Below are 26814 nucleotides of genomic sequence, written 5' to 3' on the forward strand. Positions count from 1 at the left end.
GCATTAAATTCACCATGCTTGTTTGGAAAGCTGGTGCAGACACGCCCCCTTCTGTGCTGTAACAATTCTGTGAAATCTGCCATCCTTATACAGTCTAGCCAAAATGGACTCCAGACCAACAGCAACTTGGCTGACTCCAACAGCCCTCTGAACTGGTTGAGGAAGCCACTTGGTTGAATTCAAGGCAACAGCGCACTACTACCTTCTCAAGAGGAATGAGAAATAAAGGCTGTCCCTGCCAGGGTTGCCCAAATCCTGTGAATTAATTGAAAGTATAAAGGGTATGGAGTTCAAGGCGACGGTTTGCAAATGATTGGAAACTATTATAAGGGAGATAATGGAGAGCAGGAGTTTAAGACAGTTTTTCCCAGAATGGTTAATTTTTAAAAATTCATTCATGGAATGTGGGCGTCGCTGTTTAGGCCAGCATTTGTCCCCCTTCAGAAGGTGGTGGTGAACTGCCTTCTTGAACCGCGGCAATCCCCGAGTTGTAGGTACATCCACAGTGCTGTTAGGGAGGGAGTTCCAGTATTTTGCCCCAATGACAGTGAAGGAACGGCGAAATATTTACAAGTCAGGATGCTGAGCGACTTGGAGGGGAACCTCCAGGTGGTGTGGTTCCCAGGTATCTGCTGCTATCGTCATTCTAGATGGTAGCGGCCATGGGTTTGAATGGTGCTAGTAGCCAGGACGTTAAATTATATTATTTATTGTATATGTCAATTTGTTGGATATTGGCTTAAGGGCTTATTGGTCACATTTGCAGGTGATTGGATTGGATTGGATTTGTTTGTTGTCACGTGTACCGAGGTACAGTGAAAAGTATTTTTCTGCGAGCAGCTCAACAGATCATAAAGTACATGAGAAGAAAAGGGAATAAAAGAAAATACATAATAGGACAACACAACATATACAATGTAACTACATAAGCACTGGCATCGGATGAAGCATACAGGGAGCAGTGATAATGAAGTCAGTCCATGAGAGGGTCATTTAGGAGTCTGGTAACAGCGGGGAAGCAGCTGTTTTTGAGTCTGTTCGTGTGTGTTCTCGGACTTCTGTATCTCCTGCCCGATGGAAGAAGTTGGAAGAGTGAGTAAGCCGGGTGAGAGGGATCTTTGATTATACTGCCCGCTTTCCCCAGGCAGCGGAGGTGTAGATGGAGTCAATGGACGGGAGGCAGGTTTGTGTGATGGACTGGGCTGTGTTCACGACTCTCTGAAGTTTCTTTTGAAACTGCTAACCATCTCCACCTCGGCCCCGTTGATGCTGACAGGGGTGTGTACAGTACTTTGCTTCCTGAAGTCATTACCAGCTCTTTAGTTTTGCTGGCATTGAGGGGGAGATTGTTGTCGCTACACCACTCCACTAGGTTCTCTATCTCCCTCCTGTATTCGGACTCATCGTTATTCGAGATCCGGCCCACTATGGTCGTATCGGCAGCAAACTTGTAGATGGAGTTGGAACCAAGTTTTGCCACGCAGTCGTGTGTGTACAGGGAGTAGAGTAGGGGGCTAAGTACGCAGCCTTGTGGGGCGCCGGTGTTGAGGACTATTGTGGAGGAGGTGTTGTTGTTCATTCTTACTGATTGTGGTCTGTTGGTCAGAAAATAGAGGATCCAGTTGCAAATTAAGTACAGTTAGTTTTAACATTATAGAAAGGATATTGGTCTAATGTAAATTCACTGGAATGTTGTCAGGCTTTAGGGAATAGAAGTATGAAGAAACACTTGAAAAACTAGTGTTTTTTCAGCAGAACATTGCAAGTTACGAATCATTATGGTGTTTAAAATCATGAGATGGGAAAGGATAGAATCACTCAGTCGAGGGGTCCAGAAATAGAATCCATAGACAGAAGATTAACTTTAACAAAAAAAAAATCTCTCTATAGAGCTTTATGAACTTTTGTAACTCCCGAACCATGAATGCTTGGGACTGAAACGAAGTCAACATTCAAATCATATAGGTGGCTGAAAAAATAGTCGTCTGGTTGCAGGTGCAAAATGTATTAAGAAAGATAAATGGAATGTTAGCGTTTATTGCAAAAGGACTGGAGTATAAAAGTAGAGACGTGTTGTTGCAATTGCAAAGAGTGTTGGTGAGACCACATGTGGAGTACTGTGTCCGGTTTTGGTCTTATTTAAGGAAGGATGTGGTGGCATCGGAAGCAGTTCAGAGGAGGTTCACCAGATTAATTCCGGAGATGAAGAGATTGGCTTATGAGGAGAGATTAAACAGTTTGGATTTATTGAAGCATTCTGAAGGGAGAGGGTGAACAGCCAGAGGCCGTAGTACACATAGGTACTAATGACGTAGGCAGGAAGAGCGATGAGGTCCTGCAGAAGGAGTTCAGGGAGTTAGGCAGTCAGCAAAAAAGCAGGACCTCTGGGGTTGTAATCTCAGGATTACTCCCCGTGCCAGGTGCCAGTGAGGGGGGAAATAGGAGGATAGTGCAGCTATATACATGGCTAAACTGGTGGTGTAGGAGGGAGGGTTTCAGATTTCTGGACCATTGGGATCTCTTCCCGGGCATGTGGGACCTGTACAAGAAGGATAGGTTGCATCTAAACAGGAGGGGCACTATCCTGGCTGGGAGGTTTGCTAGAGTCACTCGGGTGGATTTAAACTAGTATGGCAGGGGGGTGGGAACCAGAGCATTAACTTAATAATAACTGAAGGGGAAATTGACAACAAAAATAAGAGAACAACAACATCACCCTTTCTGCTCAAACGCAGTGGTCTGAAGTGTATTTGTTTCAACGCCACAAGTATAGCAAGTAAGGCAGATTAACTTAAGAGCGCTGATTAGTACTTGGAACTATGATGTTGTGGTTATCAAAGAAACGTGGAGAGATAGAGAGGGATGTAAAACGAGTGGGGGAGTAGCATTACTGGTTAAGGAAAATATTATAGCCTTATTGTGGAAGGACACTCGGAGGGCTCATACAATGAGGCAATCTACGTAGAGCTCAGGAACTGGAAGGGAGCAATCACAATGTTGGGGGTTTATTGTATTACCCTCAACTGCCAACCAGATATAGAGGAGCAGATAAGTAGATAAGTGGGCAGGGCTGGTTTAGCTCAGTGGGCTACACAGCTGGTTTGTAATGCAGAACAAGGCCAGCAGCGTGGGTTCAATTTCTGTACCAGCTGAGAATTCTGAATTCTCCCTCAGTGTACCCGGACAGGTGCCGGAATGGGGCGAGTAGGTGCTTTTCACAGTAACTTCATTGCAGTGTTAATGTAAGCCTACTTGTGACAATAAAAGATTACTATTCTTATTAGAGAGATTTTAGATAGGTGCAAAAGTAACATGGTTGTTGTGGTACGGGGTTTTAACTTTCCCTATATTGACTTAGTGCTAGAAGCTTAGATGGGGCAGTTTGTAAGGTGTATCCAGGAAGGCTTCTTGATGTAATATGTACAAAGGAATATACAGCACAGGAACAGGCCCTTCGGCCCTCCAAGCCCGTGCCGACCATGCTGCTCGACTCAACTACAAACTTCTACACTTCCTGGGTCCGTATCCTTCTATTCCCATCCTATTCATGTATTTGTCAAGATGCCCCTTAAATGTCACTATCGTCCCTGCTTCCACCACCTCCTCCGGTAGCGAGTTCCAGGCACCCACTACCCTCTGCGTAAAAAACTTGCCTCGTACATCTACTCTAAACCTTGCCCCTCTCACCTTAAACCTACGCCCCCTAGTGATTGACCCCTCTACCCTGGGGAAAAGCCTCTGACTATCCACTCTGTCCATGCCCCTCATAATTTTGTATACCTCTATCAGGTCTCCCCTCAACCTCCTTCGTTCCAGTGAGAACAAACCGAGTTTATTCAATCGCTCCTCATAGCTAATGCCCTCCATACCAGGCAACATTCTGGTAAATCTCTTCTACACCCTCTCTAAAGCCTCCACATCCTTCTGGTAGTGTGGCGACCAGAATTGAACACTATACTCCAAGTGTGGCCTAACTAAGGTTCTATACAGCTGCAACATGACTTGCCAATTCTTATACTCAATGCCCCGGCCAATGAAGGCAAGCATGCCGTATGCCTTCTTGACTACCTTCTCCACCTGTGTTGCCCCTTTCAATGACCTGTGGACCTGTACTCCTAGATCTCTTTGACTTTCAATACTCTTGAGGGTTCTACCATTCACTGTATATTCCCTACCTGCATTAGACCTTCCAAAATGCATTACCTCACATTTGTCCGGATTAAACTCCATCTGCCATCTCTCCGCCCAAGTCTCCAAACAATCTAAATCCTGCTGATTCCTCCGACAGTCCTCATGGCTATCCGCAATTCCACCAACCTTTGTGTCGTCTGCAAACTTACTAATCAGACCAGTTACATTTTCCTCCAAATCATTTATATATACTACAAAGAACAAAGGTCCCAGCACTGATCCCTGTGGAACACCACTGGTCACAGCCCTCCAATGAGAAAAGCATCCTTCCATTGCTACTCTCTGCCTTCTGTGGCCTAGCCAGTTCTGTATCCACCTTGCCAGCTCACCCCTGATCCCGTGTGACTTCACCTTTTGTACTAGTCTACCATGAGGGACCTTGTCAAAGGCCTTACTGAAGTCCATATAGACAACATCCACTGCCCTATCTGCATCAATCATCTTAGTGACCTCCTCGAAAAACTCTATCAAGTTAGTGAGACACGACCTCCCCTTCACAAAACCGTGCTGCCTCTCACTAATTCGTCCATTTGCTTCCAAATGGGAGTAGATCCTGTCTCGAAGAATTCTCTCCAGTAATTTCCCTACCACTGAAGTAAGGCTCACCGGCCTGTAGTTCCCGGGATTATCCTTGCTACCCTTCTTAAACAGAGAAACAACATTGGCTAATCTATGATAGTCCACCTAGGGAAGGGACAGCATTGGACCTGGTATTGGGGAATGAGCCTGAACAGGTGGTTGAGATTTCAATAGGGGAACATTTTGGGAGTAGTGACCACAAGTTTTAAGGTACTTTTGGATAAGGATGAAAGTAACCCTCAGGTTAAGGTGCTAAACTGGGGAAAGGAAAATTCCGATAACATTACACAGGAATTGAAGAACTTGGATTGGGTGCGGCTGTTGGAGGGTAAATCAACATCGGCATGTGGGAGTCTTTCAAGCGACAGTTGATTAGGATTCAGGAAAGTCATGTTCCTGAGAGAACGAAGGATAAGTATGGGAAGCTTAGGGAGCCTTGGATAATGAGGGATATTGTGAACCTCATCAAAAAGAAAAAGGAGGCTTTTGTACAGTCTCGAAGGGTGGGGGCAGTTGAAACCCTCGAGGAGTATAAAGAAAGTAGGAAGGTACTTAAGCAGGAAATTAGGAGGGCTAGGAGGGGTCATGAAAAGTCCTTGGCAAGTATGGCTAAGGTGAATCGCAAAGCTTTTTATTCATATGTATAAAGCAAGAGGGTGGCCAGGAAAAGGGTTGGACCACTTAACAACAGTGGGGGGAATCTATGTGTTGAACCAGAGGAGGAAATGGGCGAGGTACTTAATGAGTACTTTGCATCAGTGTTCACCAAAGAAAAGGACTTTGTGGAAGATGATTCATTGGTAGGGTGTGTGGATAGTCTGGGTCATGTTGACATCAAAAAGGAGGTGGTATTGGGTTTTTAAAAAGACATTAAGGTAGATAAGTCTCCTGGCCCTGATGGGATTTACCCCAGAATACTGAGGGAAGCAAGGGAGGAAATTGCTGGGACCTTGACTGATATCTTTGTATCCTCATTGGCTACAGGTGAGGTCCCAGAGGACTGGCTACAGGTGAGGTCCCAGAGGACTGGAGAATAGCTAATGTACCACAACAACCATGTTAATGTGGTACCGCTGTTTAAGAAAGGTAGCAGGAATAATCCAGGAAACTATAGGCCGGCGAGCCTCACGTCTCCTTAGCAGGTAAATTATTGGAGAGAATTCTCAAGGACAGAATATGTACTCATTTGGAAACAAATGGACTCATTAGTGAGAGGCAGCATGGTTTTGTGAAGGGCAGATCGTGTCTCACTAACTTGATCGAGTTTTTGAGGAGGTGACAAAGATGATTGATATGGGGAGGGTGGTGAATGTTGTTTTCATGGACTTCAGTAAAGCCTTTGACAAGGTGCCTCTTGGCAGACTGGTACAAAAGGTGAAGTCACATGGGATCAGAGGTGAGGTGGCAAGGTGGATACAGAACTGGCTCGGTCACAGAAGGCAAAGGGTAGCAGTAGAAGGGTGTTTTTCTGAATGGAAGGTTGTGACTAGTGATGTTCCACAGGGATCGGTGCTGGGGCAGCTATTATTTTAGTACACAAACGATTTGGAGGAAAATGTAGTTGGTCTGATTAGTAAGTTCGTGGATGACACCAAGGTTGGTGGAGTGACAGATAGTGTTGAGGGTTGTCAGAGGATACAGCAGGTCATAGATAGGTTGGAGATTGGGCAGAGAAATTGCAAATGAAGTTTAATCCGGACAAATGTGAGGTAATGCATTTTGGTAGGTCTAATAAAGAGGGAAATAGACAGTAAATGGCAAAACTCTTAGGAATATAGAAAATCAGAGCGATCTGGGCGTACGGGTCCACAGATGTTTGCAAGCGGCAACACATGTGGACAAGGTAGTTATGAAAGCATATGGAATGCTTGCCTTCATTGGAAGTGGCATCAAGTACAGAAATTGGCAAGTCACGCTACTGTTGTATGGAACCTTGGTAAGGCCGCACTTGGAATAGTACACACCACACTACCAGAAGGTTGTGGAGGCTTTGGAGAGGGTGCAGAGGATGTTTACCAGGATGTTGCCTGGTCTGGAGGGCCTTAGCTATACAGAGAGGCTGAATAGACTGAGACTGTTTTAATTAGAACAGCGGAGGTTGAGGGGTGACCTGATCGAGGTCTACAAGATTATGAGAGGCATGGATAGAGTGGATGGGCAGGCACTCTTTCCCACTGGGGGGGATAGATTTAAGGTCCGAGGGGCAAAGTTTAGAGGAGATGTGCGAGGCAGCTTTTTTACGCAGAGGGTGATGAGTGTCTGGAACGCGCTGCGAGGGGAGGTTGTGGAAGCAGATATATTAGTGGCATCCAAAAGGCATCTCGACAAACACATGGATAGGATGGATATAGAGGGATATGGTACAAGGAAGTGCTGAGGGTTTTGGCCAAGGGTGGTATCATGGCCAGTACAGGCTTGGAGGACCGAAGGGCCTGTTCCTGTGCTGTATTGCTTTTGTTCTTTATATTTTGTTGGAGTTTAGAAGAGTGAGAGGAGATCTGATAGAGGTATATAAATTACTAAAAGGGATTGACAATGTAAATGAAGACCAAATGTTCTCCCTTGTGGGGCAACGAAGAATAAGAGGTCACAGAAAAAGGTTGAGAGCCGGCGGATTTAAAACAGAGATGAGGAGGCAGTACTTCACACAGAGGATGGCGAGTTTGTGGAATTCGCTGGCAGGCTCGAAGGGCTGAATTGCCTACTTCTGCTCCTAATTCCTATGTTCCTATGTTTCTGTGAAGGAAAAGTGGATAAAGGAATACGAGATGTTTGAGTGGAGAGCTGGACTAAATGCCTTGTTCCCATATTGCAACTTCTATTTATTTTAATTGCCAAAGAACCAGATCCTTAGGACTAGAAATACACAAGGAAACAGGTTTCTAGAGCAAGATTTCTCACCTAATTAGCTTGAGTAGTTTAAACTTTAATTTAATTTTCTTTATTATAGTCTGCATAAATTTTACCTACGAGTGCAAATAAACCAGGGGCTGGTTTAGCACAGGGCTAAATAGCTGGCTTTTAAAGCAGACCATGGCAGGCCAGCAGCGTGGGTTCAATTCCCGTACCAGCCTCCCCGAACAGGCGCTGGAATGTGGCGACTAGGGGCTTATCATAGTAACTTCATTTGAAGCCTACTCGTGACAATAAGCGATTTTCATTTCATTTTTTCTTCAAATACATCATCCCACAGAGGGACTTGCGTTATGCTCACAATATGCTGTGCACGATAGCATAGTGGTTAGCACTGTTGTTTCACAGCGCCAGGGTCCCAGGTTCAATTCCCAGCTTGGGTTACTGTCAGTGCGGAGTCTGCACGTTCTCCCTGTCTGTGTGGATTTCCTCCGGGTGCTCCGGTTTCCTCCCACAAATCCCAAAAGACACGCTGTTAGGTAATTTGGACATTCTGAATTCGCCCTCAGTGTGCCCAAATGGGCGCCGGAGTGTGGCGACTCGGGGCGTTTCACAGTAACTTCATTGCAGTGTTAATGTAAGCCTATTTGTGACAACAATAAAGATTATTATTGGATTAAATTCAAGCCATTTGGATGAGGATAAACTGCCATTAAGGTTTCCTAGAAATAAACCCTCCTACTCCAAGCCACCCATTTCGGAAATGCGTTGAGATTTTCTCCATACTTCATAAAATGAGGAATTTGTAACACAGATACTCGGACGTCTATTAAAAACTATATATTATCTTTCAAACTGAATCGTCGGTAAACTACAAAATGGCTGTAGGAAAGGAACACCACACAATAATCTTATGAACTTTTGGAATACAATTCTGAAACACTTGACGAGTATACACCAAAGGTTAATTGTATTAAAATATCAACAAATAAAATCAAGTGATGTGCACAACAGAAGCAACATGAGGGAATGGACTCCCAGCTATGGTATTGGAGTCGGACATTTTAGGAACTTTAAGCGGTTATTGGATAGGCACATGGAATGCACTAGAATGATTGGGAGTAGGTTGATTTGATCTTAGTTTCAGACTAGTTCGGCATAACATTGTGGGCCGAAGGGCCTGTCCTGTGCTGTACAGTTCGATGTTCTATGTGCCCACAGCCTTTATTTTCAGTGGGTCACTTTTTTAAGTGGCACTGATGTGAGAAAGTAAAATCAATCCTCAAGGATAAATATCCCACAAAAGCAGTGATCAGAAAACTTAATTGCTCAAAACATCCCTTTGAAAGCATCTGTATTGGGAGAAAGGAAAGAAATAGTTGATACGTGATGTAATATGCTGTATGATTTTTGTAGAACAACAAGAACTCTGTTCCTCTTTAAATAGTGCATTAAAGCAAAATAATCTAATTCAACCAAAAGGCTAGCACATCTGGCAATGTAACACCCCTCAGTACTATGCAGGAGTGTTAGCACTCAATTAACTCAATTGTGAATTATATTTTGAATCTTTGGACTTAAAAGCTAGAAGTGCTAACTGAGGCAAGGTGTCAGTGGGAGATCAAAACTACAGGCCCAACTGTCAAATAATAGAAGAAAAAGAACAGAGGCTGTTCTTGTGGTAGTATTCGTGTGCAGTGTGGAATTGGAAGATGATAAGATTCTCATATGACTATAATAGAACCCCTGGAGGACATACTTGCCTAATGATTTCTTCCCCAGTGGGATGAATTGCGTATCCGAAGTTGAGTGGAGATAAACGAACGAGAAAAATGGCTTTCTTAAATGTCAGACTATTTTGCTGTGCCTCTTACTGTTGTGTCAGATCAATGACTTCATTCAAAAAGCAGGCTAACAGCAGTAAGTGCTGTCAATTAGTTTGCTGCTTTGAAAAAAAATTCAAAGTGCTTTCATTCTATTCTTTCCTCTGCTACTTTACAGTTTTTGATCAATCATCTGTGAAAAACTGTTTCAGAAAGCAACAAAAAAACTTGGAAAGATAAAACCATTTTCTCTCTTTCCATCTTGTGCAATAGGAACAATGTAGCAATGGGATAAAGACAAGAAGAGTGGGACAGACAGTCATAATTTAACACAATTGGCGAAAAAGTTATTGTAGGGAATAGAAGTAAAAAATGAAATTAAAGGTTCTTTATCTGAATGCATGAAGCACGTGTAATAAGTTGGATGAAATAGTGGCTCAAATACAGATAAATGATTTTGATTTAAATGCCATTTGATTTAAACACAAAGGGTTGCTAGGTTATCAATGCTGAGCAATAAATATTGTAGGATACACAATATTTTGGAAAGAGACTCAGAATGGCAAAAGAGGGGAGACAGCCTTAACAATAAAGGATGACCTAATGACCTCAGAAGATCATGAAGCAGAATCAGTATGGATTGAAATTGGAATGACAAGTATCAGAAAACGCTGGTGTGATACTTTGTGGAACAGACTAGGGATAAAGCTGTCTTACATCTTGTATTGTGCAGTGAGGCAGGCTTAAGTAATAATCTCACTGAAAAGATTCACTGGGAAATAGTGATCATAGCATCATTGAATTCCATGTTAAGTTTGAAAGTGACGTACTCCAACCAATTTTAAACTTCAGGTACGAGGTAAGAACTGGTTAAGATTAATTGGGCAAATAGGCTAAAAGGTATGGTGGTAGATGAACAAGTCTAACCATATAAAGAAAAAAAACCCAAAAGTTTCACCCAAAATACATTCAACTGGAAAACAAAAATCTCAGCAAGACCGGCCCATCCATGGCTCACTCATCAATTTAAAAATGACCTACATGCTTGGGTTCCAAAAGTGATCGTTGCAGAGGTACTGGATATACTCCCAATTATTTTGCAAAATTCCTAATCCTATCAGATTGGATGTTGGCAAATGTAACACCACTATTCAAGAAAGGAGGGCGAGAGAAAACAGGGAATCATTGAGAAAATGTTGAATTTATAAAGGAAGTCTTAACACATAGAAAAAAAAGTGGGGGGGGGGGGGGGGGGAGGAGGAAAACAGGGGGCATGGCAATGTTAGATAAGGGCAGAGAACTTAGTATACGGGTAATTAGGGGATAGGGCAGGGATAGTAGGGGACGTTGTTTACTGTTTTTTTGTTTTTTAGGTGTTTTACGTGTGTTGGCCGGCTCGGTTGTTTAAGAAATGTTAATGTGTTAAACTGTGAAAATTACAAATGCTTCAATAAAATATTTTCTAAAAAAAAAACAGTGCGCATAGAAAAGTACAGCATGATTAAGACAAGTCAACATGGTTTTACAAAAGAGAAATCCTGTTTGACAAATGGGTTTTTGAGAGTGTAATCAGTAGGGTAGCTAAAGAAGAATGTATATATTTACTAATCATGATTTCCAAAAGGCATTCGATAAGTGTCACATGAAAGGTTTATAAGCAAAATAAAAGCTCACTAATTGCGGTAATTTATTAATAATAATAATTGCTTATTGTCACAAGTAGGCTTCAGTGAAGTTCCTGTGAAAAGCCCATAGTCGCCTGTTTGGGGAAGCCGATGCGGGAATTGAACCCGCGCTGCCGCCTTGTTCTGCATTACAAGCCAGCTATTTAGCCCACTGTGCTAAACCAGCCCCTAAGCATAGGTAGAAGATTGGTTAATGGAGATGAAGCAAATAATGGACATAAATAGAGCATTTTCATGTTGTCAGGATGTGACTAGTGGTGTGCCACAAGGATCAGTGCTGGGCCTCAGCTATTTGCAATCTGTATTCATTACTTTTACTCTGTCTCTTCATCTGAGTTTGCTGATGATATGAAGCTAGGTGGGAAGGTAAGCTGTGGGGAGGACACAAAGAGGCTGAAAAAAGATGTAGACAGATTGAATGAGTGGGCAAAAAGATGGCAGATAGAGTATAATGTGAGAAAGTGTGAAGTTTTTCCACTTTCAACACAAGAATAGAAAAGCATATTAAAAAAGGTGTAAAACTTGTAAATGTTGATGTTTGAATAGACTTGGCTATGCTTATGCAAGGAACACAAAGTTAGCTTGCAGGTACAGCAAGCAATTAGCAAATAGTTTGTTGGTCTTTATTGTAAGGGGATTTTAGTACAGGAATAAACAAGTCTTACTATAACAGTACACAGCTTGGCGAGATCACATCTGGAATACTGTGTGCAATTTTGATCTCCATATTTAAGAAAGCATATCCTTTGGAGGCAGTACAGCAAAGATTCAATAAATAGGTTTCTGGGATTAGGGGGTTTTCGATAATGAGACGCTAAGTAAATTGGATCTATGTTCTTTGGAGTTTAGAAGATTGATAAGCGATTTCACTGAAACATACAAGATTATGAAGGGGCTCGATAGGGTAGATTATTTCTAGTCAGGGAACTTAAAACATTGAGGCACAGTCTATGGTAAGGAACTGATCATTTAGGACTGAGATGTGGAGAAATTATTTCATTCAAATTGTTGTGAATCTTTGGAACTCTCTACCCTAGAGGGTGGTGGATGCTTCATCCTGGAATACATTTAAGGCTGCGATAGACAAATTCTTAATCTCCGAGGGAATCAAGAGATATATGGTGTGGGCAGGAAACAGAGTTGAATCCCAAGATCACCAATGATTATACTGAATGGTGGAACACACTCAACAAGCCATATGGTCTATTTAATCTTCTATTTGTTTTGCTTTGGTGTTTTTGAATTTGACGTTTGAGATCCTTCTCTACATGATGCTATAGCAGCAGGTTAGTTTTTTTTCAAAAGAATTGGTGGCATTAATACTTTAATAAACAATTCTTCAAAGATCAAAAGATTTTTCTAACCTGTATGCAGAAAGGATGTTAAGAGGTGGGGGTTTCTCACATGTGCTGTACGTTTCCAGCAATGGAATGGGCAATGATTTGCGATCAAACAGTTGCTGATCTTGAACGGTAGAACTTCGAAAAGCTTTCCTCATAGTTATATCTTGAAGTGAGACTGAAAAAGAAAACAAACGTGTAAACCAGTTTAAAATCTCTGCATGAGTGCCTTCCATAAATTTTACATTAATTGCATTTTATGTTCACAGAAGCAGTGTAATGTTGTTATCAAGATCAATCATTTCAGTTCCAGGATATCATTACAGAGGTTCTTAGGCCCAACCATCACCAGCTGCTTCATCATTCACCTTTCTTCCATCAGAAATGGGGATCTTCGCTGATGACTGCAAAATGTTCAGCACCATTTGTGACTCCTCAGATACTGAAGCAGTCCATATCGTAATGCAACAAGACCTGGACAACATTCAGTCTTTGACTGACAAAGGGCAAGTAACATTCATGCCACACAAGTGCCAAGCAATGACCATCTCCAACAAGAGAGAATCCACCAACTCCTTTACATTCAAAGGCATTCTCATCGCTGAATTCCCCACTAACAACATTCTGGGGTTACCACTGACCAGAAACTGAACAGGACTAGTCATAGGGAAGGTGGTGGCATAGTTGTATTGTAACTGGACTAGTAAACCAGAGACCATAGTAATGCTCTGGGGACACAGGTTCATATCCCACCATTCCAGATGGTGAAGTTTGAATTCAGTAAAAATCTGGAATTAAAAGTCTAATGATAACCATGAAATCACTGTCGATTTTCAGGAAAAAAAACGTCTGGTTCACACTGTCCTTGGGGAAAGAAATCTGCTGTCCTTACCTGGTCTGGCCTACATGTGATTCCAGACCCACAGCAATGTGGTTGACTCTTAACTGCTCCCTCAAGGGCAATTAGGGATGGGCAATAAATGCTGGCACAGCCTGCGAGGGCCACGTCCCATGAACCAATTTTTTAAAATACCGTGGCTACAAGAGTAGGTCAGAGGCTAGGAATCCTGCGACGAGTAACTCACCTCCTGACTCCCCAAAGTGTGTTCACCACCTATATGACACAAGTCAGGAGTGTGATAGGATATCTCCACTTGCCTGGATGAGTGCAGCTGCAACGACGCTCAAGAAGTTCAACACCATCGAGGACAAAATAACCTGCTTGATCGATATCACTTCCACAAACATTCAATCCCTCCCACCGCAGTGGGTACCATCTACAAGATGCGCTGCCAGAACTCACCAAGGATCCTGAGGCAGCACCTTCTAAACCCACAATTTATACCATCTAGAGGGACGAAGACAACTGATACCTGGGAAAACACCACCTAAAAGGTTCCCCTCCAAGTCACTCACCATCCTTACTTGGAAATATATCATTGTTCCTTCAATGTCACTGGGTCATAAATCCTGGAGCTCCCTCCCTAACAGCAATGTTGGTGTACCCACATCTCAAGGACTGCAGTGGTTCAAGACTGCAGCTCACCATCACATTATCAAGGCAACTACGGATGGACAATAGACAGTGGCCTAGCCAGCAATCCCCACATTACGTAAGTGAATTTATAAAAATGTGCAGATAACCGTTTAAAAGCTATTGACATTCTTTTTAACACTAAAGCAGTTCCAGAATTAACAGAAAATCATAATATTTTTGAAAGTATGTAATATTGCCAGAGTCACTTCATAACTTGTGCATCAGTTTAGTTCCTAGATTAAGGCCAACTTGACATTCGTTACCGAACTAAACAACATGTGGGTTGACTAGAACATTGAATAAGAAACAATGGAATAGAATATATTCTCCACTCCTGGCACTCGGTATGACTCAGCTATGGGTATCACTGAACTGAGATCTGATATCTTGCCAAATACCCTCCATTTCTAACACTTTCCGTTTCTATAAATGGCATACACGGCTTCTTCTAAAGTAAATTTTAAGTTACTCTCATACTCTTCCTGAGGCCACTCTGTGAAGCTTGCATGCATAATTCCAGTCCGATTTGTAGAAATACACTCCAGTTCCTAATGTTGCTTCCAAAATAATGGGTAATAAAAATCTATAATGATCTGAAGATTCAACATCACTATTAATGCAAGACATAGACAAATTTGAGACAGACTTATTGAGAGATGGCAGAGCTCCAAGGTGCAAAGGGATCTGGGTATCCTAGTACATGGATGATAATAGGTTGGTATGCAGGTGCAGCAAGTAATTAGCAGAGCTAATAGAATGTTATAGTTTATTGCGAGGGGAATTGTATACAAGAGAGGGAGGTTATGCTTCAGTTATACAGGGTATTGGTGAAGCCACATCGGGAGGACGTGATTGCATTGGACAGAGTGCATTAGAGGTTTACAGGAATGGTTTCATAACTTCAGTTATGAGGTAGATTGGAGAGTTGGAAATGTTCTCCTTGGAGAGAAGGTAGTCAAGAGGAAATTTGACCTAGATTATCAAAATCATGAGGGGGCTGGACAGAGTTAATAGGGAGAACCTGTTCCCGCTTGTAAAAGGATTAAGAACGAGCCGGCACAGATTTAAAGTGATTTGCAAAAGAAGCAAATGTGATGCAAACAAAAAATGGTAGCCATGATGTGGAGATGCCAGCGTTGGACTGGGGTGGGCAGAGGAAGAAGTCTTACAACACCAGGTTCAAGTCCAACAGGTTTGTTTCAAATCACTAGCTTTTGGAGCACAGTTCAGTCATCAGGTGAGTGAAGAGATGGGTTCCACAGCCACATATATGGACAAAGTCAATAATGCAAGACATTTTGAATGTGAGTATTTGCAGGTAATTAAGTCTTTACAGGTCCAGACGGAGCGACTGGAGAGAAGGATAATCACAGGTTAAAGGGGTGTGAATTGTCTCAAGCCAGGACAGTTGGTAGGATTTCGCAAGCTCGGGCCAGATGGTTGGGGGGGGGGGGGGGGGGGGTGAAAGTAATGAGACATGAATCCAAGGTCCCGGTTGAGGCCGTACTCATGCCTGCGGAACTTGGCTATCAGTTGCTGCTCGGCGATTTTGCGTTGTTGCGCATCCTGAAGGCCGCCTTGGAGAACGCTTACCCGAAGATCAGAGGCGGAAGCCCTTGACTGCTGAAGTGTACCCCGCCTGGAAGGGAACATTCCTGCCTGCCGATTATCGCGTGATGTCCATTCATCCGTTGTTGCAGCGTCTTCATGGTCTCGCCAATGTACCATGCCTCAGGACATCCTTTCCCGCAGCATACGAGGTAGACTCGGCTAAGGAAATTTGCATGTCCACATTGACTCTTCCCAACTTTTACAGGTGCACCATAGAAAGCACCCTATCTGGCTGCATCAGAGCCTGGTATGGCAACTGCTTGGTCCAAGACTGCAATAAACTTCAGAGAGTCGTGAAAACTGCCCAGTCCATCACACAAACCCGCCTCCCATCCATGGACTCTATCTACACCTTCTGCTGCCTGGGGAAAGCAGGCAGCATTATCAAAGACACCTCCCACCCAGCTTACTCACTCTTCCAACTTCTTTCATTGGGCAGGAAATACAAAAGTCTTGTGAACATGCACAAACAGATTCAAACACAGCTTCTTCCCCGCTGTTACCAGACTCCTAAACAACCCTCTTATGGACTGATCTGATCAATACTGCACTCCTGTATGCTTCACCCAATGCCGATGTCTATATATTTACATTGTGTACCTTGTGTTGCCCTATTACCTGTTTTCTTTTCACTAATCCTAAATAATCTGCTTTAGCTGCACGCAGAAAAATATGTTTCACCGGGCCTCAGTACTCGTGACAATGAACAAACCCAAATCAAGTCTGCTCCGCATCTTTGATCATGGCTGATCTTATCCTGGCCTTAACTCCACCGTCCTGCCTGTTCTCCATAACCCATTACCAATTAAAATCAGTCAAACTCCTCCTTAAATTTACTCACTGTCCTAGCATCCACCGCACTCTGGGGTAGCGAATTCCACAGATTTGGAATCCTTTGAGAGAAGCAGTCTTTGGGACATCAGTTTCTTGTCCCAGGCAGGGGAGGGAAAGAAAATAATCTAATTGTCCTGTTCTTGATCACTATCCAGTAGCCCTGGTACATTGAATTTATGTCAACATTGAGTGAGGAAAGGACCAGATATGCCTGTTCTGTCCTATGTATGAAAATTCACTGTGCAGAGTCACGTGAAGAATACTGGAGTTCTACTAATTGTGAACCTGCAATCATTGTTGGACATTGCCTCGAGAAAACAAAGAAATGAAGGAAGAAGACTAAGGACAGGAGAACAAAGAACAGATATCAATTGGAGAGAGCCCTCTGTGGTTCTTGTAAATAAAATAGCCATAAATCTGACGGTAGTGATATTAAAAGCTTGATTTATAGTTGGCTTAAATGCAATTCAATTAATTGATTCAAGTTTATTCAACTTCAAAGTATATTATTAGATACAAGTTCATCAATATTGATGAATGCTGATGACACTAAAACTTTACCACAGACAACTGACAAACTATCTGTTCCGGTTGTTTTTACTCAGAAAGAACAGACATCGAACAAAGTTTTTTCAGAAATGAATTATTTTCTCAGATATTCAATTGTGGCATTCTGATGTGCTCATGTCTCCCCAATCAGAAGACATGCCATTGCAGTCACTTCATGGAGACTGATTTTCTGCTAACAGCTGAACTGCTTCAGGTCAAACCACCAAAACCCTAAACAGCTGCTCTCCAACTCCAGCCAGATTTAGTATGAATATCTGCCTATAATCAGCCCCAACACCCATATCTGACAGGTTTCCCACCTCCTTCCGAGCCGCAGACTGTAAATTCTTCTTCGTCTTGGGTAGTCCCTCAGTGTCGAGGTTGACTTACTTCTGCTCGGGGAGGTGGGTTCTGCGGTGGCTGAAAGGTACAATCCTGGATCTGCAGACTCTGTCACAGGTGGTGCTTGATGAGGTGGTTGGGTGGGACACTCTGGATTCTGCGCTCTCCTTCCACTGTTTATGCTTGGCCTCTGAATGTTCCACCCTACAACGTACGAGGTGATTTGCACCTTCATGGATGCTTTTTCTCAAGTTTGTGTATTCTAAGGCAACCGATTTGCACATGTCGAAGGGGATGTTGCATTTATTTAGCGAGGCTTTCAGTTTCCTCTGCCCTCCTAGTGATCGCTTGCCATTGCAGAGCTCGGAGTAGAGCACTTGCTTTGGGAGTCTCGTGTTGGGAATGCGGGCAATGTGGCCCACCCATCGCAGCTGGTCGAGCATGACCAGTACCTCGATACTGGCCTGGGAGAGGACGCTCATGTTGGTATGCCTATCCTGTCAGTGGACTTGCAGGATTTTGAGGAGGCAGTGATAACTTTCCAAGGATTTGAGGTGGCTGCTGTACATGGTCTCATGTTTCTGATGCATACAGGTGGGTGCAGACCACAGTTGCTCTGCAGACCATGAGCTTGGTGCTGGAGTTGAGGTCTTGGTCTTCAAATATTGTGTTCCTCAGACGTTCGAAGAATGCACAGCAGCTGATGTTGGATTTCATCGTTAATATACGTCCTCAGGAAACGAAGGAAATTCGGCATGTCCACATGAACTCTTACCAACTTTTACAAATGCACCACAGAAAACATCCTACCGGGCTGCATCACAGCCTGGTATGGCAACTGCTCGGCCCAAGACCGCAAGGAAGTTCAGAGAGTCGTGAACACAGCCCAGTCCATCACAGGAACCTGCCTCCCATCCACTGACTCCATCTACACCCCCCGCTGCCTGGGGAAAGCGGGCAGCATAATAAAAGACCCCTCCCACCCAGCTTACTCACTCTTCCAACTTCTTCCACCGGGCAGAAGATACAAAAGTCTGAGAACACGCACAAACAGACTCACAAACAGCTTCTTCCCCGCTGTTACCAGACTCCTAAACAACTTTCTCATGGACTGACCTCATTAACACTACACCCTGTATGCTGCATCCGATGCCGGTGCTTATGTAGTTACATTGCGTATCTTGTGTTGCCCTATTATGTATTTTCTTTTATTTCCTTTTCATGTACTTAATGATCTGTTGAGCTGACCCCAGAAAAATACTTTCCCCGGACCTTGGTACACGTGACAATAAACAAATCCAATCCAATCCAATATTGTCTGCTCGCACCGAGAGGAGGCTCCCGAGGTGTGGGAAATGATCCATATTGTCCAAAGGCTCACTGTGGATCTTGATGTTGGGGGGCAGTTGTGTGTGGCAGTAGCAGGCGGTAGAGAACCTTTATTTTCCAGATGTTTAGCTCGAGGCCCATTCTCTCATAAGACCATAAGACATAGGAGCAGAAGTAAGGCCATTCGGCCCATCGAGTCCACTCCACCATTCAATCATGGCTGATTTCAACTCCATTGTCCCGCTCTCTCTCCATAGCCCTTAATTCCTCGAGAAATAAAGAATTTATCAACTTCTGTCTTAAAGACACTCAACGTCCCGGCCTCCACCGCCCTCTGTGGCAATGAATTCCACAGACCCACCACTCTGGCTGAAGAAATTTCTCCTCATCTCTGTTCTAAAGTGACTCCCTTTTATTCTAAGGCTGTGCCCCCGGGTCCTAGTCTCCCCTGCTAATGGAAACAACTTCCCTACGTCCACCCTATCTAAGCCATTCATTATCTTGTAAGTTTCTATTAGGTCTCCCCTCAACCTCCTAAACTCCAATGACTATAATCCCAGGATCCTCAGACGTTCATCGTATGTTAGGCCTACCATTCCTGGGATCATCCGTGTGAATCTCTGCTGGACCCGCTCCAGTGCCAGTATGTCCTTCCTGAGGTGTGGGGCCCAAAATTGCTCACAGTATTCTAAATGGGGCCTAACTAATGCTTTATAAAGCTTCAGAAGTACATCCCTTTTATATTCCAAGCCTCTTGAGATGAATGACAACATTGCATTTGCTTTCTTAATTAAGGACTCAACCTGCAAGTTTACCTTTAGAGAATCCTGGACTAGGACTCCCAAGTCCCTTTGCACTTCAGCATTATGAATTTTGTCACCGTTTAGAAAATAGTCCATGCCTCTATTCTTTTATCCAAAGTGCAAGACCTCGCACTTGCCCACGTTGAATTTCATCAGCCATTTCTTGGACCACTCTCCTAAACTGTCTAAATCTTTCTGCAGCCTCCCCACCTCCTCCATACTACCTGCCCCTCCACCTATCTTTGTATCATGGGCAAACTTAGCCAGAATGCCCCCAGTCCCGTCATCTAGATCGTTAATATATAAACAGAACAGCTGTGGCCCCAACACTGAACCCTGCGGGACACCACTCGTCACCGGTTGCCATTCCGAAAAAGAACCATTTATCCCAACTCTCTGCCTTCTGCCTGACAGCCAAACGTCAATCCATGTTAGTACCTTGCCTCGAATACTCAGCAGTCTCCCGTGAGGCACCTTATCAAAGGCCTTTTGGAAGTCAAGATAGATAACATCCATTGGCTCTCCTTGGTCTAACCTATTTGTTATCTCGTCAAAGAACTCTAACAGGTTTGTCAGGCACGACCTCCCCTTACTAAATCCACGCTGACTTGTCCTAATCCGACCCTGCACTTCCAAGAATTTAGAAATCTCATCCTTAACAATGGATTCTAGAATCTTGCCAACAACCGAGGTTAGGCTAATTGGCCTATAATTTTCCATCTTTTTCCTTGTTCCCTTCTTGAACAGGGGGGTTACAACAGTGATTTTCCAATCCGCTGGGACTTTCCCTGACTCCAGTGACTTTTGAAAGATCATAACTAACGCCTCCACTATTTCTTCAGCTATCTCCTTTAGAACTCTAGGATGTAGCCCACCTGGGCCCAGAGATTTATCAATTTTTAGATCTCTTAGTTTCTCTAGCACTTTCTCCTTTGTGATGGCTACCATATTCAACTCTGCCCCCTGACTCTCCTGAATTGTTGGGATATTACTCATGTCTTCTACTGTGAAGACTGACGCAAAGTACTTATTTAGTTCCTCAGCTATTTCCTCGTCTCCCATCACTAGATTACCAGCGTCATTTTGGAGCGGCCCAATGTCAACTGTTGCCTCCCGTTTGTTTTTAATGTATTTAAAGAAACTTTTACTATCATTCCTAATGTTACTGGCTAGCCTACCTTCATAATTGATCCTCTCTTTCCTTATTTCTCTCTTTGTTATCCTCTGTTTATTTTTGTAGCCTTCCCAATCTTTTGACTTCCCACTACTCTTTGCCACATTATAGGCTTTCTCTTTTGCTTTGATGCATTCCCTAAATTCCTTTGTCAGCCATGGCTGCCTAATCCCCCCTCTGATTACCTTTCTTTTCTTTGGGATGCACCTCTGTACTGTGTCCTCAATTACTCCCAGAAACTCCTGCCATTGCTGTTCTACTGTCTTTCCCACTAGGCTCTGCTCCCAGTCGATTTTTGTCAGCTCCTCCCTCATGCCCCTGTAGTTACCTTTATTTAACTGTAACACCTTTACATCTGATTCTACCTTCTTTCTTTCAAATTGGAGATTGAATTCTACCATATTATGATCACTGCCTCCTAAGTGCTCCCTTACTTTAAGATCTTTAATCAAGTCTGGCTCATTACATAACACTAAGTCCAGAATGGCCTGTTCCCTCGTGGGCTCCATCACAAGCTGTTCCAAAAAGCCCTCCTGCAAACATTCAATGAATTCCCTTTCCTTGGGTCCACTGGCAGCATTATTTACCCAGTCCACCTGCATATTGAAGTCTCCCATGATCACTATGACCTTGCCTTTCTGACATGCACTTTCTATTTCGTGGTGCATTTTGTGACCCCGGTCCTGACCACTGTTAGGAGGCCTGTACATAACTCCCATTATGTTTTTTTTTCCTTTGTGGTTCCTCAACTCTACCCACACAGACTCCACATCATCTGACCCTATGTCGTTTAGTGCTATTGATTTAATTTCATTCCTAATTAACAAGGCAACCCCGCCCCCTCTGTCTTTTTGAAAGGTTGTGAATCCCTGGATGTTTAAATGCCAATCCTGAACCACCTGCAACCACGTCTCTGTGATGGCTACCACATCATACCTGCCAGTCACAATCTGGGCCACAAGCTCATCTACCTTGTTCCGTACACTGTGCGCATTTAAATATAACACCTTTAATTATCTATTGACCGTCCCTTTTTGTTTTCTTAGTGTGGTGGACCTTGGTTTACTGAGCCTTTCCATACACTGTCATATTTTGTGGGATGAGGACTATCGTAACCTCTCCTGAGTTCTGTCTCTTCGTGCTTTTTTGTATTCCTAAGCAGCTACGCTTCCCATTGATTACTTCACCTCTTGGTTCCCTCCCCAATCTCTAGTTTAAAGTCCTATTGACCACCCTATTTACTCTTTTCGCCAGAACACTGGTCCCAGCTCGGTTCAGGTGGAGACCATCCCAACGGTATAGATCCCTCCTGTCCCAAAACTGATGCCATTGTCCCATGAAAAGGAACCCAGTGTCCCATATGCTTCGATGAATGCGTCAACGATGGTTTGTAGCTCGGCCTCTTAATGTTGGATTTCGTCGTTAATGTCTGCTCGCACCGCAAGGAGGCTCCCGAGGTATGGGAAATGATCCAATTTGTCCAAGGGCTCACTGTGGATCCGTCTTCACATTGAGGATACCCTCCATCATCTTGTGTGAAACTAGCATTGTGCTGAATGGGATGGGTATCGATCGGTATTGCAGCTCAGACTGGGCATCCATGAGGTGCTGTGGGCCAACAGCAACAGCAAAATTGTACTCAATCAGAATCTGCAACCCTATGGCCCCCCACTTTACCATTACCACCAAGCCAGGGATCAACACTGGTTGAATGAAGAGGGCAGAAGTGCATGCGAGGAGCAACACAAGGCATACCTAAAAATGAGTTGTCAGGCTGGTGAAGTTACCATACAGGACTGACTACTTGTTTACCAAACAGTAAAGCAGCTAGTCATAGACAGTTTAGTCATTCCACAACAAATCGATTAGATCACAACTCTGCAGTCCTGCCACATCCAGTCATGAATGGTAGTAAACAACTCTTCTGGAGGAGGAGGCTCACAAATACACCCTCCTGAATGGTGGAGGGTCCCAGCACATCAGTGCAAAAGATGAGGCTGAAGTTGTTGCGACAATCTTCAGCCAGAAGTGCCAAGTGGATGAGCCATCTCAGCCTCCTCCAGGAGTTCCCCAGTATCACAGGTGTCAGTCTTCAGCCAATTCGATTCACTCTCCACATGATAAAAGAGATGGCTGAAGGCACTGGATACTGCAAAGGCTATGGGCCCTGACAATATTCCAGAACAGTTCTAAAGACCTGTGCTCCAGAATTTGCTACGCCCCCAGCAAAGCTGTTCCAGTAGAGAGTTGAATAGAAATTTGAAAGCGGTGTACAAGACTCTGACAGGTTTAGATAAGGTAGGCAAAGATTCCCATTAGCTAATGGTACAAGGACTGTATGACACAGATTTAAGGTGTAGCACATGAAATGTTGAGGGTGGGGGGCTGCGGAATGGATGTGTAGAAGAACTTTTCTGCAGCAAGTGGTAATGACATGGAACTGCGCAAGAGGATGGGGAAAGTATTGAAAATTTTTGCAAAAAAATTGGATGGATATTTGAGAGAAATAAACTGGCAAGGCTATGGGGGAAATACAGCAGTTCAATGGAACTGACTGGTTTGCTCTACAAAGAGCCAGCCTGGATACACGAGGACTGGCGTTTTACTGTGCTGTGGTTTCCTTCTGTGCCTTAATGACTCTATGATTTCAAAAATACTTTTTTAGCTGCAAAGTGATTTGTTATGGCCAGTGGTAATGATACTCGTCTATTTTGATAATTTTATCTTTTCATCTGCACATCTTACATTGCCACAATTTTTTGTCTCACAAGATTTCAGGATAACAAGCACAAACTGCATACATTGACCATCAACAACACCCCACCCAACCATTCCTGCATTCTGCACATCAATATTCTTAATGATTATGCATTTTTGATACAGTACACTGTATTTATATTGGAAGTCTATCACAATACCAAATTACTATCAATAATAAGTCCTGATCAACTTCAAGAAACTGGGACTTTTAAATTAAGTTGCTGTTGCTTTGATGTTTCAGTGATGTTGGCTGTGCTAAGTACAACAAAAGCCTAGCAAAAGATCTACTATTTATGTAGAAACACAAGCAATTTCAACTGCAAGACTGATTTAAGTAAATTGACTTTTGGTACATTTCTGGATGGCTTTGGAGTGCGCAGGCATTTTGTTGAACCACATTTGAATTCCTCAAGATTTATGGTTGGGGTGGAGAGGTAACCTCAATATTTCATAAAATATACTTCAAATAAATATACTAGTAAAAAAAATACTGGAAAGAAATTGCATCTGCTAGCCAGTCTCATTAACTGAAGGAGTCACAACTGTGTTATGCTGCTTCAGGTAACACAGGCTGCTACTTGATGCAGTCTTAACTAAAGGATGCTACAGATTCTGAAATGAGTTCAATGTGTTTATTGAACTATTAACACAGTTCTCAAATGAGTTTGACTCTCTGCTAATCTAACTGTAGTAACTCAGTCTAACTGTACCAGCGGTGTGATGCTGCTGATCAACCCTGTCTAGCTCTCTAGATGTCTGTCTGTGGAAAGAGGCAGGGTGGGAGTGCTTCATCCCTTTTAGTGTTTATGTCATGCCCCCTTGTGGTGATGCCACATCTTGAGTGTCCTGACTGTCCATTGGTTGTGTCCTATTCTGAGTGTTCTTTGGTTGCATGTTTGCATGTCATGACAACAACCATGAGCCTTAGTCATTCTGTACAAAATGTCAGGGCAGAGAAAGACCACAGAAAATGTAATCTGTATTGGGAATGAGTAACTGGTTTAACCCAAAACTTTCACTGTGGTGGCCTTAGACTTTTTGCATGTGCAGCAGCAGGTATGTCGATAACATGTTATATTACATTGTGAAGATGTTTGGATAAACCATCAACTTCCTTAATTTCACAAGACACACTAGTTAAAAACAATATATAATCTATAGACAGTTGATAAGTACATGTTATCACCTTCATAATGAAAGATGTCTTAATGGGGTCACACAAACCTCAGAAAGGGGCAATGATTAAACTAAATTATACAAATTGCAGGTTTTGCAAACACAATTTGGATTTTGTGTGTCAAACAAATGTAAACAGAGCTTGGAAGAGATGACCATCCATGCAGAATAGTAATTCCACACAATGGTGTACAATATAGCAGAGTATTGCATTGTGTGGCTTTCAAATCCATGTCAAACTTGTCGATGTCCAGCTGAATTCTACTCTGAAAATTATCACTGGATTAATATGAAAATTAACACCAACACCCTGGCTGGTTGCGCTCATGAACACTGCACCACCATGCCTACACTGAGAATACAATCAGTGAGTTAGCGAAGACCTGCTGATCCAGACCAACCTACCACCAACCTGTCTAGGTTAATATTTTGGACAGTCCCCTAAGCTGTTAAGCGATTCCCTCAGTTTTGATGACAGATAGTGTAATTCTTTGAAGAACTGTGAAACAACAAATTTGATTCCTTATGGAGGGCCCTACAAGAAAATAACACTGGACAACCATTAACCAGAGCCAGAGCCTAGCCAGCAGATGCTGCTAACTTCTCCACAGATAAAAGGTTAAACTACCCTGGAGCGTCTAATCAGACCTTGGAGTAAGTTATCAAATATGCCTTCAGAAAATATACACTGTTAAACTGAAGTGTTGGCTTGGATATCGAACTTGAATATTGACTTTTGTTTTGCTACTCCATGAAAGAGGAGCAGCAATTTCAGAAAGGGCCTGAAGACAACCTACTAAACGCACCAACTTTTATCCATGGCTTGTGCATAAAGTTTATTAACACGAAAGCAATTTTCTGAGTGTTGACATTTTTTATATTTAAAAATCTTACGTTCTTCTTCTTTTGGGTCCAGTTGTGTCACACTAACAGAAAGACGGTCAACACGTTCCTGTAGAGAGTTAACCCTGAAGGAGAAACTATGAGCTTCATTGAAGAGTTCCCCAAATATATCTTCTGCATATTTACCTAGAGAACAGTTTGGAAAAACGACTTAGAGCAGATTCAAGTGTGGAAAAGGATACCGAGATTGCATCAATGATAAAGCTGGGGAAGAAAAAGGGTGGTTAGACCTCAAACCACAATCCTAAAATCTCCTATTTGTCAAAATTAGTCATTGAAAATTTCAAACTCAGAATTCATAAATATTTAAAGAATATTGTGGCCAAGAGCAACACTAGTTCAATTTCTGTACTTACTTTTTCAAAATGTTCTTTTTGAAGTATTTATGCTCTTCACTTTTTAAAGTTATTGTGGTATTCTGCTTCTACCATTGTTTGATAGAACATTCCAGCAACACAAAAGAAAAATTATCCTAGCTTATTTTGGTGATAACATTGAATTTATTAGTTCTAATTATCAACTCAACAACCAATGGGAGATTGTCCTCTATTTACCGTAGCAAAATTTCTCAATTTTAAAATAAATTTAGAGTACCCAATTATTTTTTCTCCAATTAAGCATGGCCAATCCACCTAACCTGCACATCTTTGGGTTCTGGGGGTGAAACCCATGCAGAAAAATTTCTCAATCTTAACCATCGAATTCCTACAGAATAGAAGGCCATTCGGCCCATCTAGTCTGCACTGACCCTCTGAAAGAGCACCCTACCTAGGCCCACTTCCCTGCCATATCCATGTAATCCCACCTAACCTACACATCCTTGGACAATGAGGGACAATTTAGCATGGCCCATCCACCTCATTTAGCACAGAGGGCTAACCAGCTGGCTTGTAATGCAGAACAATGCCAGCAGCGCGGGTTCAATTCCCGTACCGGCCTCCCTGAATAGGCGCCGGAATGTGGCGACTAGGGGCTTTTCACAGAAGCTTCATTGAAGCCAACTTGTGACAATAAGCGATTAGTATTACCTAACCTGCATATCTTCAAACTGTGGGAGGAAACTGGAACATCCAGAGGAAACCCATGCAGACATGGAGGAGAACTCCTCCTGGACAGTCACCCAAGGCCAGCACTGAACCAGGCTTCCTGGCACTGAGGCAGTAATGCTAACCACTGTGCCACCGTGCCTTTCAACTTTGATCATATCTTCAGTTGGTCTTCTCTGTTCTAGCTGAAATAATTAATTTCACTAGATTCGGTTACTGAATGTTCCTCTTCTTAGCAAATCTCTTCAATTCCCTCCTTGTGGTCTTAACGTTTCTAAA

General features: G+C 43.0%; 1 protein-coding gene across 5 annotated transcripts in view; it reads right to left on the reverse strand.

Annotated features, from left to right (window-relative positions):
* The window catches only part of wasf1 (WASP family member 1), a 258562-nt gene that overhangs the window by 51344 nt on the left and 180404 nt on the right, over positions 1-26814 (reverse strand). For 4 of the 5 annotated variants that reach the window (XM_072500002.1, XM_072500001.1, XM_072500003.1 and 1 more), the window contains 2 exons: positions 25481-25615; positions 12496-12649 (listed from right to left, as the gene is read on the reverse strand). In XM_072500002.1, the coding sequence (XP_072356103.1) occupies positions 12496-12649; positions 25481-25615 (289 nt within the window). The remainder of the gene's footprint in view (positions 1-12495; positions 12650-25480; positions 25616-26814) is intronic. The other variant, XM_072500005.1, reaches the window with a different exon arrangement.

This window comes from Scyliorhinus torazame, chromosome 4 (genome assembly GCF_047496885.1).
Source record: "Scyliorhinus torazame isolate Kashiwa2021f chromosome 4, sScyTor2.1, whole genome shotgun sequence".
Taxonomy (NCBI): Eukaryota; Metazoa; Chordata; class Chondrichthyes; order Carcharhiniformes; family Scyliorhinidae; genus Scyliorhinus; species Scyliorhinus torazame.